The sequence below is a fragment of the Curcuma longa genome, chromosome 16, assembly GCF_044706935.1.
Source record: "Curcuma longa cultivar G26 ecotype Majalengka, Jawa Barat chromosome 16, ITB_CL_G26_1.1, whole genome shotgun sequence".
Classification (NCBI taxonomy): Eukaryota; Viridiplantae; Streptophyta; class Magnoliopsida; order Zingiberales; family Zingiberaceae; genus Curcuma; species Curcuma longa.
The window spans coordinates 12334497-12347859 of NC_133876.1; the positions used below are offsets into that span (position 1 = coordinate 12334497).

Genomic DNA, 13363 nt, shown 5'->3' on the forward strand with positions numbered 1-13363 from the left:
TTTATTAGTGGATTTATTTTTTTTTAATAAAAAGATACTTTTGATGGTGCTTTCAATAGTATGTTTTTAGTACTGAAAAGTTATAGTGAATGGAATTAATTTGAATATTTAGGGTTTTTTTTGGAGTGTGTAAAATAATTTGATCCATTTTTTTTCATCTTTCATATAAATGGGAAAAATTGTTCTAAATTCGTTAAATAATCTATTAGTATATATTGTATAAAAATATTTAATTAATTGTTGATTGCATTTTATTAGTCTGATAAAAAAATATTATTTGTTTTCATAATTACAAGAGTTTTAACCTGAAAAAGAAATTAGTGGCTTTGGATAAACTTAGAATGGTATTTTATTACATTAATTATAGAAAAAAAATAAATATAACACAAAAAGTAACTTTAAAAAATTTACAATTCAAATATAAAGTACAAAAATAATTAACTTTTAAAAAATAAAATATTTTTTCCCAACCAAAAGATTTATATAGTGAAATTGAGTTATATTTTTTGAATCTTATCTAATATTAATTATTTTCAAAATAATTATCAAATCATTTTAATATTTATTAGCTTTAGTAGTTAATTTTCTGTTAGAGCAGGAAAGCAAACTAGGAAAAGAAGAAAAACATCCCAACAAATGAGGGGGAAAAATAGAATTTTAAATTTCCAAAATTAATTGCTTTAGAATATACTGTTGGTGTTTTGCTATTTCTCTAATGTCGAGAAATCTTCAACGCATGCATTGTCTATCCAATTCTTAAGAAACAACAAGAAGTAAAAATTCGGAAACGTACCGGAATCCATCGATAGCAGTCGAGGATGATCTTCTAAAAGGTGCAGAATTCTTTAGGTTTCCTTAGGTTTCTCTGACGATGGGGATTCAGCGAAACAATTCTGTCGCTCTACCTTTTGGGGACCATAACCCCTTATAAGGATTGACATATTTCTAATTTGACCCCTCATCAAATTAGAAATACTATAAATGATATCCACATTTATAATTCATAACATTTATGCCCTTAAGTCAAATTCTAAATAAAATTTAGATCATAAATTTTGACTTAATATATTCGATGATCATATATATTTATTAATTATACAAATGCCCCATTAGATACTAACATATACAAATTAATACTATCAACAAATATGTTATTTTTTATCATTATTAAATGGGATAATATTCTACTTAAAAAAACATTGTGTATTTTTTTATTATTATTATCATCAAAATGGCACCCGTCTTTTAATTTTTTTTATCAAAAATATTTCTTTTGTAATTAGTGGCTCGGGATAAACTTAGGATGGTGCTTGCATGTGATTTCTTTTGTAAAACAAAATAACAATCCTCAAATATATTTTTCGATATTATGATGTTCGGATTCCTTCTTCAATTCCTTAACATAACTATGCTCAAATACATGATTCGATGTTATTATCTTCAATTAATTCATATTTCGACGCCCAAATTAATTCCCCGGGGCAATGGTAGGACATCCGGGTTGTGACCTAGGGACCCGCGGTTCGATCCCCAGCTACGGCGTATTTGTAGGAATTTTCCTCCAAATGGGGAACGCAATCAAAGGATGCTGGGCATCTGAATTGGCCGCCGTATGCGCGTTCCGATTTACCCTGTCGGTGGGAAACTTCCGTGGGACCGGACCGGCCACCCCCAGGGATTGAGTACATGAGACTGACTGGGATTTATCATTTTTTTTTTCTGTCTGCTCATTATATTGCATTGGATGCAAATGCTTTTGGGCAAAAATTCAAAAAAAAAATTTTCTTTTCTGAATCATCATATCTTCTGCAAAAACGTAAAATTCATCATCCAACGACTCCACATGATCAGTCCCACGATCATTTATGAGGAGTCTAAATCATCCGATCGAGCCTACAAGCTCCCCTTTGTGAATTGTTACAATATGAATTTGTCGTCTCATAAGATATAATATAGTGGTAGGAGGTAAAGTAATTTTTTTTAGGTAATTAAAGTTTGAAATCTATTGTAACAAAAGATAGGATTTGCCATCTCAGCGATTTCACATAGTTGATCTCACGACTATTTATGAAGAGGTAAATTGAAAACTATAATTGACCATTATGGAGAAAAACATTACTTCGAGAATCAAGGTTCGAAATCCATTTTAGCAAAAAGTGGAATCCACCACTTCAACGGTTCCATACGGTCGGCTCCACGACTATTTATGAGGAGATAAATCGAAAAGTTACAGTTGACTACGATAGAGGAGAGCATTATATCGGCTTCGTCGAGATTCAACCCTTGTCTACTTTAATAATTTTGCTCTATCGTAATCAACTCAACTATATCCTGAAAGTAACGTGGTATTCAAATAATTAATGACATTGAATAGTCGTTGGATGATGAATTTTAGGACTCGATCGGATGATTTAGACTCCTCATAAATGATCGTGGGACTGATCATGTGAAGTCGTTGGATGATGAATTTTACGTTTTTGCATAAGATATGATGATTCAGAAAAGAAAAAGTTTTTTTTTAATTTTTGCCCAAAAGCATTTGCATCCAATGCAATATAATGAGCAGACAGAAACAAAAAAAAAATGATAAATTCTAGTCAGTCTCATGGACTCAATCCCTGGGGTGGTCGGTCCGATCCTACGGAAGTTTTCCATCGACCACCAGGGTAAATCGGAAAGCGCATACGGCGGTCAATCCAGATGCCCAGCATCCTTTGATTGCGTTCTCCATTTGAAAGAAAATTCTTGCAAATACATCGTAGTTGGGGATCAAACCGTAAGTCCCTAAGTCACAACCCGAATGTCCTACCGTTGCACCATTATCCCGAGGATAGCAGACAGAAACAAAAGAAACCCAAACAGATGGTTGGCATGTGTACGGATCGTCATTTAGACATAGATCATTATTTATTCCTAGGATTTTAATTTTTATTGGCTTTTTTTAAAATATATTTTTATGTATGTATTTTTTAAGAGAATAAAAAAAAATAGGACTCGTATGATAAAACATTTCATTCTCTAATCAAAAATTTAAATTTTATCCAATAAATAGAAACATAAAAAGGTTTTTTTTTAATTATGTATATTAGTTTATAAAATTTTTAATTTATTTTTCTCTGATATCTTACAATCCTAATCTTCTCTAGTGATATTTTCTTCTCGTCAATAAAAATATGAACTAAAAAAATTTATTCATACAATATAAAATAAAAATATTAATTTTTTTTTTCCAAATTTCCACTCTTTCCCTTTGCTAACTTTCTCTCTGCTTCTTCGCTCATTAAGATTGAGAAAGAAAAACTTACTATGCTCCTCAATTAAATTTAAATATTGATACATTCATCCATATTATAAAGGACAGCCCAGTGCACAAAGCTCTCACCATGAGTCCGGAGAAAGGATCCATTGTACGCAGTCTTATTTTACCTTTGGCAAGAAACTGTTTCTAGGATTTGAACTAGTGATCTCTAAGTCACATGGCAACAACCGTACCGTTGCGCCAAGGCTCCCCTTCACATTCATCCATATTATATCCGATCAAAATAAAACCATATTATATATATCCTATCAAAAATAGAAGATTTTATTATTTTTAAATAATAATGATTTAAATACCTCTATCTATGGATGACGACATCTAAAAAAAAACCTCATTTAATTTTCTGTGATAATCATTTTCTAAAGATTATATTGAGTTATTTTTATACATGTGTAAATGATAAAAATTTTAAATCCACCAATATCTCGATCCTAAGTCCGAATGAAAAGAGTAAGGAAAAAAACTTAAAACAATATCAAAGATTTAATTTTCTATTTTTTTTTATTTATCAGCATTCGCAGTTATGTTCAGCTTTAGCCATTGAAAAGTAAATCAAATAGAAGCAAAATAACCCAAAAAAGAAACAAAAAAACACTAATGAAACCATCGTAGCTGCCTTGATGCCAACAATAGAATCCAGAGACAAAATTTGGATCAAGTTAATTTTTTTTTTTGAAAAAAAAAAAGTGTGATCAAGAAAAATTCTTTAGCTCCTGCCATCGCATCGATCATACAGCAACTGGTTCGTTTACAGAAGGTAGAACACCAGAATTAACCTGCAAAAGCAAGCAACAAGGACCCAAATATTAATAAAGCTCGAAGTAGTTTTTTTTTATTTTAATTTTTTGAATCAGTCTTTTGGGAACTAAATGTCTCACGAATGAGTTTGTCTAATGTTTCTCAGTAAGATTTGTCCAACCCGATTGGATTCAGCAGTGAACTATCATAACATTCAGAATGCATCATCCTACCTCATCCTAATTTTGTTCTCAAAAATATTTTTATTTTCGACATTATTATAGCAATTACAAGTCATTATAACACAATTATAAAAACTATGAACCCTAACTGTTATAATATAATATTTATTAATATTGATAAAAGATGATTGATCAAAGATGAAGTATCTGTATTATGGTAGCTGCTATAATACAATCTTAATCAATGTTAAACCATAACGGCTAACAAAAATGACTTAAATATAATATTACACAATTGTAACAACTATGAACCATAACTGTTATAATATAATATTTATTAGTATTGATCAAAGATAAAATGTCTATATTATTGTAACTGCTATAATATAATCTTAATCAATGTTGATCAGGGATGAAATGTCCATATTACGGTGGTTACAATTCATAATTGCTACAAGATAATATTATCATAATTGGCATAACATCGCCAAAAATAAAAATATTTTTTAAAATAAAAGTAGGATGAGACGGACATTGTTTTGATGATAAATGGAAAATAGATGCCATTTTGTTTTTTTTTCTTATTGTTGTTGGTTTATTTATCTCCATCTTAGGTTTACAAATACTAACCTGATAAATAATATTAGTCTTAATAGTAGTAGAACAAAATTTTCTACCTCTTGAACTATAAGTGTGTTATCTACCAGAGATTCTGGATCCTAAGATTAACACATGATCCATAAGACTAAGGAAATGTGTTATTGGACATAACAAAATTGAAAAAATAGTGTTTCAGAATTTACGCATGCAAATATCAAAGAGTAATTTTTTTTATTTCATCGGTTTGGATAATTGAATCACAAGTTGGGATACATACCTTGGCAGATTTGAAGAGTTCGTCCAAAACTTCTGATAAGGTTGGATGTGCATGAACAGCAAATTTAATGTCCTGTTGGGATTTAGAATAATAGTTTGATTTAGTTGAGTAAATCGGATTGGCTTGGCTTGCAAACAAAACAAAGAAAACAAGTTGGTGTGATTGTTCACTGGCTACATGTGAGGATTTTCTATGTTTGTCGCTATGATAAAGCAAGCTGTAAGCGGCGGTTCTTTTGGGAACCTTCAAATGGAACATTTGCACTTTCGGAGAACTCTTAGTTATTTCAAGAAGATGGATTCTAGATTAATATTAAGATTTAAATACAATATGATTATCAACAAACCTTCACAACCATTTCGCAAAAGATCTGGCTGTTAATTGTCAAACATATGAAAGTAAATTAATCCTCGAAACATACAGTGGTGTTAGTGTACGAGTTCTGGTGGTCCTTACATTGTAGGAAAATGATCTTTAAGGTTCATTCAACTGTGAACTAATTATTTAGCTGTTTAAATGATGTGTTTGTCGAAATAGTCGAACCAAATGGCATGTTGTTAGTTATTTAGATGCATTGAACATCTAAAATAAATAATTGTATCAGAGCAATTTAATATGTTATCATTAAAATCATGAGTCAGATTATGAAAATATGATTACCTGTAATCTTGTTCCCAAGGCAATAGCATTTGATGCCTCATGGATGAGGTCAGCAGCATGCAGCCCTATGATGTGTACTCCAAGAATCTCCCCAGTATCAGGTCTGTATATTAACTGCATTTAAGCAAACAAGATCTCCAAGTTAATCATGAATCCACAGCAAATTTTCCATGTTTGTAATTTGTTGGAATGTGAGAAAGAGGAAACAAAGTTCTAATTTTCTAAGTTGATTGTTTAAAACACAAAAAAAAAAGTTAATAGTTAAGAGGTTTATGAAAAAAAAAATTAGGTCGCAAATCAGATGGACTGTGTCGGCAGTAACACTTCGGCTCGATTCCGCGGAATCAAAATGTGAAGAAGCCAGGGAAACATTTACTAACATGGAACAAGTTCGGAATACAGACAGAGTGTTCAATTCACAAAGGAACAGAAGGTAACCTTAGCAAGCCCCTCCCCCTCATTTTCTGCCAGAGCTTTGGTGTTCGCCTTGAAACTGGTTTTAGCAACACTGATCGGGAAACCACCATTTTCAGCTTTCTCCCTTGCTTGTGGCTGCAAAAGTAAGTCGTGCAATATTAAATTTTCACAAACCACAAATTGAATATGCTAACTTAACTGGTACAGTTCAACATTTCCTTTGTCTAGGTCCAATACCTTCTGGCAAATCTAGATTTCTGTGTTTTTATGGTTCATTTCGTTGGTGTTTTACCGAAGCAAGCAAATTGTTCTTTGAAATTCCACATGTCAGCATCAATGTAATAGTTGGGAACTAGAGATATCAGGGAAAGGCATTGGCCAGGTGCTACTACTACTCAGTAAACAGTTGGTTGATTTCTATTATGATAAATCTCATGTAATTTAATCTACCAGAGACACTGATGAGATGTTGAAATCTTATTTCAAATCCATATCTAAGTTGTGCTTACCTCTGTGAGTCCAACCATACTGATCTCAGGGTGGGTGAAACATGCAGCAGGAATGCTCAAATGGTTAAGCACATTATCGTTGCCACATATTTGCTCAACAACTGTGTTCAAAGCATAATGATATCAAACTGCAAGAGTTTAAAAACTATGAACAATAATTATACTCTGAAAGGAGATGGTACCCGATATCCCCTGTGCACTGGCAGCATGAGCAAGCATCAACTTTCCATTGGCATCTCCTATGCAATATAAATGAGGGACCTACATGGAGAATTTTGCAGACCAAGGGTTATATGCAATATGAAACTATAGACATCTAAAAGTGTATGTATTACTCTTCTGGAAGAAATGCTAAACTAACCAGATTGCCATCCGCATCTGTTACTTGCATGTGCTCATCAACTGGGACAAACCCACGTACAGTAGCTACATTGACCTGGAAATCATACTAGAACATCAAAAACCACATATTTTACCTCCTATTTGATAAAGATCAACGAGTTTGAAGACTACGTTTTCTAAGCCAAGTTCCTTTGTGAATGGCGCCCTTCCAGTTGCTATCATTGCTGCATCTACCTGCAGAAAAGGCAAGTTAGTTACAACATCAAAGCAAAAGTTATACATAGAATATCTGTTACTCTGAAAAGAGACTTCCTAAGTAACAAAGGCAACCTCTAAATGGATCAAGTAATTGTTTGGGATAAAGGTAGGTATGCCTTGAAAAGCCATCATTGTTTTCGCCCCTAAAAACTCATGCCATAGTACATATCCCTTTCTGCATAATTTGCCCTCTCTTCGGATATGTATTATTTTGGTATGACATGAAGGTAGCCAACACTCACAATAATCTGTTTTTTGGAGTGCATATAAGTATTACAACGCCATCTATGTTAGCTTGGGAAAAAAGGAAGATGCTTATTATGAGTCAGTGAAAGGAGAAGATCAATTAAAAAATATTTTATGAGTTTGGTTAATGATATTCCTTGGTCATGGCCTTTTCCCCGTCGTGCGATTGCTTTATTGCTAAGATCATGACTCCCAAGTAAGGATATAACCATTGAATGGACTAGCTTATTACTAAGTCAGGGGCTGAGGACTCTCATGTAACATATAGCTTGAGTAAAAACTGTCTAATATTAAACGACCATCCAAACTAGAGGAATTTATTTTTTAAAAAAGAAGGCAATCCATCGAAAATACTGAGATCTCTTTTACCAATCAAGTCCATAATAGTGCTACTTTCATCCAGAAATATGTAAAGCCCATGTCTGATAGTGCGTTGAAATTTTTTTACATTATGATAAAGAGACAGATGAAAAAGTAATAAAAAAAACTGAAAGTGCACATATTCACCTCTAAAGTATCTGTTGGTTCCTTCGTCTTGGCGTCAATAAGTTCAATAAGAACAGGTTTCCCATCCTTTGCTGGTGTGATCTATAAGAACATATAAAACCAAAATTTTGATGCTTTAACTTCCAACCAAAAGAACCCTATGAAAATCTCCAATCAAACGGAACAAAGGTTAAGAAAGGAGAACCAAAACCTTTTTTGCAAATACACCCGTATGATAATCAATCTTCCTAGGATTAATGAGAATTCTCTGAGCTAGCTTTGCTATCTCAGGATCAAATCCAGGCATTAGCTGATCTAGAGCTTCAACAAAAGTAACCTTATACAAATAAAAACTGAATCAGAAGTGTTCCAAGCAAAAAAAAAACTAAAATTGATACAAGTTTGATGGAACTAATGAAGGTGGAGCATTGCACCAAAGGAGAAATAAAGATGAGGTTATGTTTTTGATAGGACTGTATAGAAGTACATAAATATTTGGTCAATCTAGCTGTTTCACTAATAAAACAAACCTTGGAATAAACTTTAATAGCACACATCATCTGTAAAATCTTAGGTTGTTTGATGGACCCACTACATACAAAGGTCTAGTTGAGTGAAGAAACATTAACAGTGGCCGGTGAATTATGATATGAACCTCTTTCTTATTAAAGACAATATGCTAGTAGAAGCACCAACAACATTAAGAAGCATCTGTCATGTACTAAGGAACCACCTTAATTCAGACAAAGAGCATGTAAATGTGGGAATGTGGGAATAGGGTATGCTAAGACTTGTTTGCTGATGAATGTTGGGACTAAAAGAATCAACCAAGGAATAGAAACAACTGATAAAAATCATAGAAAGGGGAAGCTGAAAATGCAAATACCTCACTACCAAGGGCAGTGTAGACATCACTAAACTCAAGTCCAATATAACCACTTCCTACTATAGCTATCCAATCTGGCACCCATTCCAGCTTGAGTGCATGATCACTAGTAAATACAGTTTTCCCTGCACATATTACCAAAGATCAAAATTAGTTGAACAGTGTATCCAAGCACTACCAAGTCGACCATTGAAGTAGGTTTGAAGATGAAAGATGTTTAAGAAAATGAAATGTCATATCAGCCAAGAAACAAGGAAAGATACAAGGAAAGAAAGGTTGTTATACAAGTTAAGTTCAACATCAAGAAACAGTGGCATTTAATTGCTATCATAGTGTCATGAATTGCAGAAAAGAATCTGCAGATATAGTCTACTAGATGTTCTTTTAGTTGAGTTGGAAAAAGCAGTGCAAGTGTGCAAGTTAAAAATTAATGACAACTTCTGAGTAACTAGCTTTTTTTTGAAAAATGAAATAGTGAGCAACGGTTCACCAGTTGTATTAAGGAATATCATAACGTTGCAGCAATTAAAAGCTGCTTCCACAGTAAAAACAATATTCAAGATTAATCAAAGTGACTAAAAAGAATCAGTTCAACACTTCTGAAAAAAGGAACATAGAGTAAACATCTCATTGGAAATTCTCCAACCGAACAACATGTTATAATCTGAGTGTATAGATATGATTGGCTAATTACCAACAAAAAAGATAGAAGATAAGGAGTTACCATCAATTTCAATGCCTTTGGGTACAAAAGGAACAGATCCAGTAGCTATTATTATGTTTTCAGCTGTAACTTCTGTATCTGGAAACCCAACTTTTCCATATTTCACCTTTTGTGCCCCCTGAGAACATCAGTAAGCCTAGTTTACAACTCTCTGGTGAAGGCAACAATGCAAACCACCGAGAAAGATAAGAGCTAGAAAGGAAACACTACCATGTTTGCTATCAATATAACAGATAATATAGTTTGTAACTGCCAATCTAAATCTCTATACAAGATATTTGTGTTCTGAACCTTTATGTAAGTTAATCAAAGCTGACAAATAACAAACACAGCATGCGAGCAGAAATGCAGTATAGCTGCTGTCTCTTGTAAGATTTATTGCAATGAATAGCTAAAACAAATATATGCCAAAAGGCCAGTTTGAGCAAATATTATATGATTTCCCTTAGATATCAATAACAATGGACACTTGATTTTGGTTCTCATATTCTTTTATTTAATGGCACCACAATGTCCAGATGAAGCAAAGACCTTCTAATCAATATGAATAAAAATATCAAACCGATAAAAATTTAGTGAAGTAAATATATCTTCTCATAATTTTACAGTGCTTGTGGGATAGGCATTGAAATTTTACAAACCATTTGATTTCTGTATATTCTTTTAGATAATGGTGCTAAATTGATGAGAGATTAATAACAGACCTTCTATAGAAAATGAATAAAAATATTAAGCCGATGAAAATTATAGAGAAGTGGAAATATGTTTTCGTCATTTATATAGTTCCTTCGATTGAAAGAATTCTCACTTTTTACTTGTTTGTTTGCTATGTAACTAAGCAGGATTATCTATTTAAAACAAAGTAAGGTTGAGATATGTTGTTCTAAGTTAACCAACAGATCTATGGAAGGTGAAAATAGTAGGTAAATTAATAAACAACAGGTTCAAATATTTACTCAAAAAACACAAGGTTTCACATTGAGCATGTGAAACTTACCACAATAGTGCCAAAGCCTGTCAGTATATCAACGCCTAAAGATTTCAATGAATTAGTCAAGTTGCTCCGGATTTTAGAGGCAAGATTGTTTGCATGATCAGCAACACTTTGTCTATCATAACCAGGAGAGGCAACCTTTTTCAGAGAAGTGAGATGACATCAGCAAAATATTAACATAAAAAGGTGAAAAACAGATAAATTTTGTCACACCATTTATCTCTCTAAGATATTTAAGCTTCAAGCAAACGAAAATGAAGACCTCTAGAACTATAAATTCAAAAGATAAAGGAACAATCTTATTAAAAGTTTTACAAAGTTAATGTAGGTTTGAATGCATTCAGGTGACATGACATTGATATTATACAATAGTAACCACATTTATGTCAATTTCTTGTTGAAGGGGACTTCAGTTCCATGTTGAGAGAAGAAACATTGTAATACCTGTAGACCAAGTGCCTTCAGATGATGTTCATCTTGGAATTCACGCATGCGACCGCTAACTGCCAGTAGAGCTTTAGATGGGACACAACCTCTGTTTACACAGGTCCCACCAATAATATCCCCTTCTATAATGGCAGTTTTCAAACCCTGCAAAACAAATACATTATTTTGCACTCCTAGTAAAGGTAATAACCCACGTTGCTAAGCATATGTAGAGAACTCCATGAGTGAGTCAGCAACAATAAGTGTCATTACGGAATTTCAAGAGAACACAAATAAATTTGATGGTTCAGTTACAGTCACAGATGTTAAGAATCCTCATTTGGCCGTGAAATAAGCAGCAGAATCAGATACTGCGATAGAAGTTCAATTAGAACCATTACTACTGGTAATTTTCTCTACAGACTATTTTCTACTTGAAAATAATTGTCGGGTTATTCATGTGTGATTCAAATACCATGAATTGCAACAACTCACCAAACATGGAACACCATCATCAGTGGGTAAAAGGTCATAAACACAGAAAAGAAGCGCATTGATTACACTACAGGTGTCAGAAAAATCGACTATGTCAAAGCGTCGATTTACATAAGATCACACAACGAAATCATTGCAGGTAAGACAAGCTACTTTTGGCGATGCATTGAGAGATAAAGCACCGAATGCTCGGAGGAAGAGACTCTAAGTTCAAAACATACGGAGTGCCTCAGATGGAATGTAACAAACAACTAACGCTCACTCACAATTGATCAGCAGAGAAGACTATAGTACCTTCTCGACCGCGTGAAGCGCAGCTCCATGGCCACCGACGCCAGCTCCGATTATGATGAGGTCATAATCGAACTTGGCAGGCTTCCCGTTGTTCGTAGCTGCAGCCACGATCGTGGCGGCGCGATGTCGGGCGAGTTCCACGATCATCCGGCGCGAGGCCGCCGAACCAACCGACCGGAGGGGCAAAACCTCCCTACGAAGACCGCAGAAGCTCCGGCTGTTGCTGCGGAAGGCGGCACCGAGCCTGGCTGCGGCGGGACTGGATCTGGTAGTGGAGGCCGGGGAGAGGGAGAGCGAGATCGACGCTGCCATCGAGAGAGCAAAGAACTCGCGGAGAGAAGGCGGCGATGGAAGGTTTTGGGGCCGGCGAGAGATCGGGGAGAGATTTGTAGAGGAGATCGGAAGCAAACCTCGAGGAGTCCGTTGGAGGAGGCGGAGGATTCGAAGTGAGGAAGCGACCGCATCGTGGGCTAGGTAGGTTTATATAAAAGAGAACTAGTTTACTAGTTCATAAAAATTTATTAAAATTAAAAAAAAAATTATAATAAGTTAATTGATAATTTTTTTATTAATCTATTAATCGATTAAGCAATTTAATATTTGTATAAATTATATTTTTTTATAAAAAATGATAAATAAGGAAAAAAATTTTTTTATTTTTTTATTTTTTATTATCGCTGCGGACGACCGCGTAGAAAAGGTGCGTGCGGATAGATCGGCATTCCGCAACCGGAGCTTTCTTATCCAGTCCGATTCGGATGTGAGCCCCACTGCTACTTCTAATCGTAGGCTGGTAACTGATAGGGTAAAACAGGTTCCTGTGGAGGCAACAGATAAATGAGAAGGCTTTAAAAAAATGTTTTTAAAAATATTTTTAGTCTTTTTTTCAATATTTATTACGATATAAATCTCAATAAAAATATGAATATTAAAAAAAATGATTTAGAGGTTTCTATTAGATTGGAGGTAATGTCTACTATAAGTAGATTCATTAATTTATATAAATCGATCTCTAAAATATTTATCTTTATTACAATTTAAATTTTAATTAATTATTTTATTTACTAAAATATGTTATCACTACATCACATCTGATACAAAATTCGTTGCCCTTCTAACCCTCTCAATTAGTATGGAAAATGAAATTATTTTCTTAATTTACTTGATATAAAATTAAAATGAAGATGGCTATTAAATCTATTTTAATTTATTTTCTCATCAGTTGGACTTTCCTTCCCGCGCTTTAACAACCATGCTCTCATGGTGATGGACGCTTCAGTGACTACTCAGTCAAATCAGAATTCCTATTTGGAAAGACTAAACTTTTTTACAAAAGATGGAATCCACCATTTTAGCGGCCTCATACGATCGAGCCCACAATCATTTGTGATAAGGTAAATTGAGAAATTACAGTTGGTCACGATGCAAGAGGGTATTGTCTGATTTCGCCAGGATTCGAACCATTACTAGGGATAACAATTAGACCCGGACCCGATGGGGAATCCGTTCC

The 13363-nt window shown here is 33.8% G+C and overlaps 1 protein-coding gene across 1 annotated transcript; it reads right to left on the reverse strand.

Moving 5' to 3' along the window:
• Positions 1-3835: 3835 nt before the first annotated feature.
• Positions 3836-12290, reverse strand: LOC141847735 (dihydrolipoyl dehydrogenase 1, chloroplastic-like). The gene is made up of 15 exons (XM_074735809.1): positions 11854-12290; positions 11083-11229; positions 10642-10776; positions 9645-9762; positions 8921-9045; positions 8246-8371; positions 8056-8136; positions 7216-7278; positions 7064-7138; positions 6885-6963; positions 6703-6803; positions 6215-6328; positions 5777-5890; positions 5117-5188; positions 3836-4095 (listed from the first exon to the last, which is right to left on the reverse strand). The coding sequence occupies exons 1-15, from the start codon at positions 12163-12165 to the stop codon at positions 4048-4050; spliced, it is 1710 nt and encodes a 569-aa protein (XP_074591910.1). The 5' UTR covers positions 12166-12290; the 3' UTR covers positions 3836-4047.
• Positions 12291-13363: the final 1073 nt, after the last annotated feature.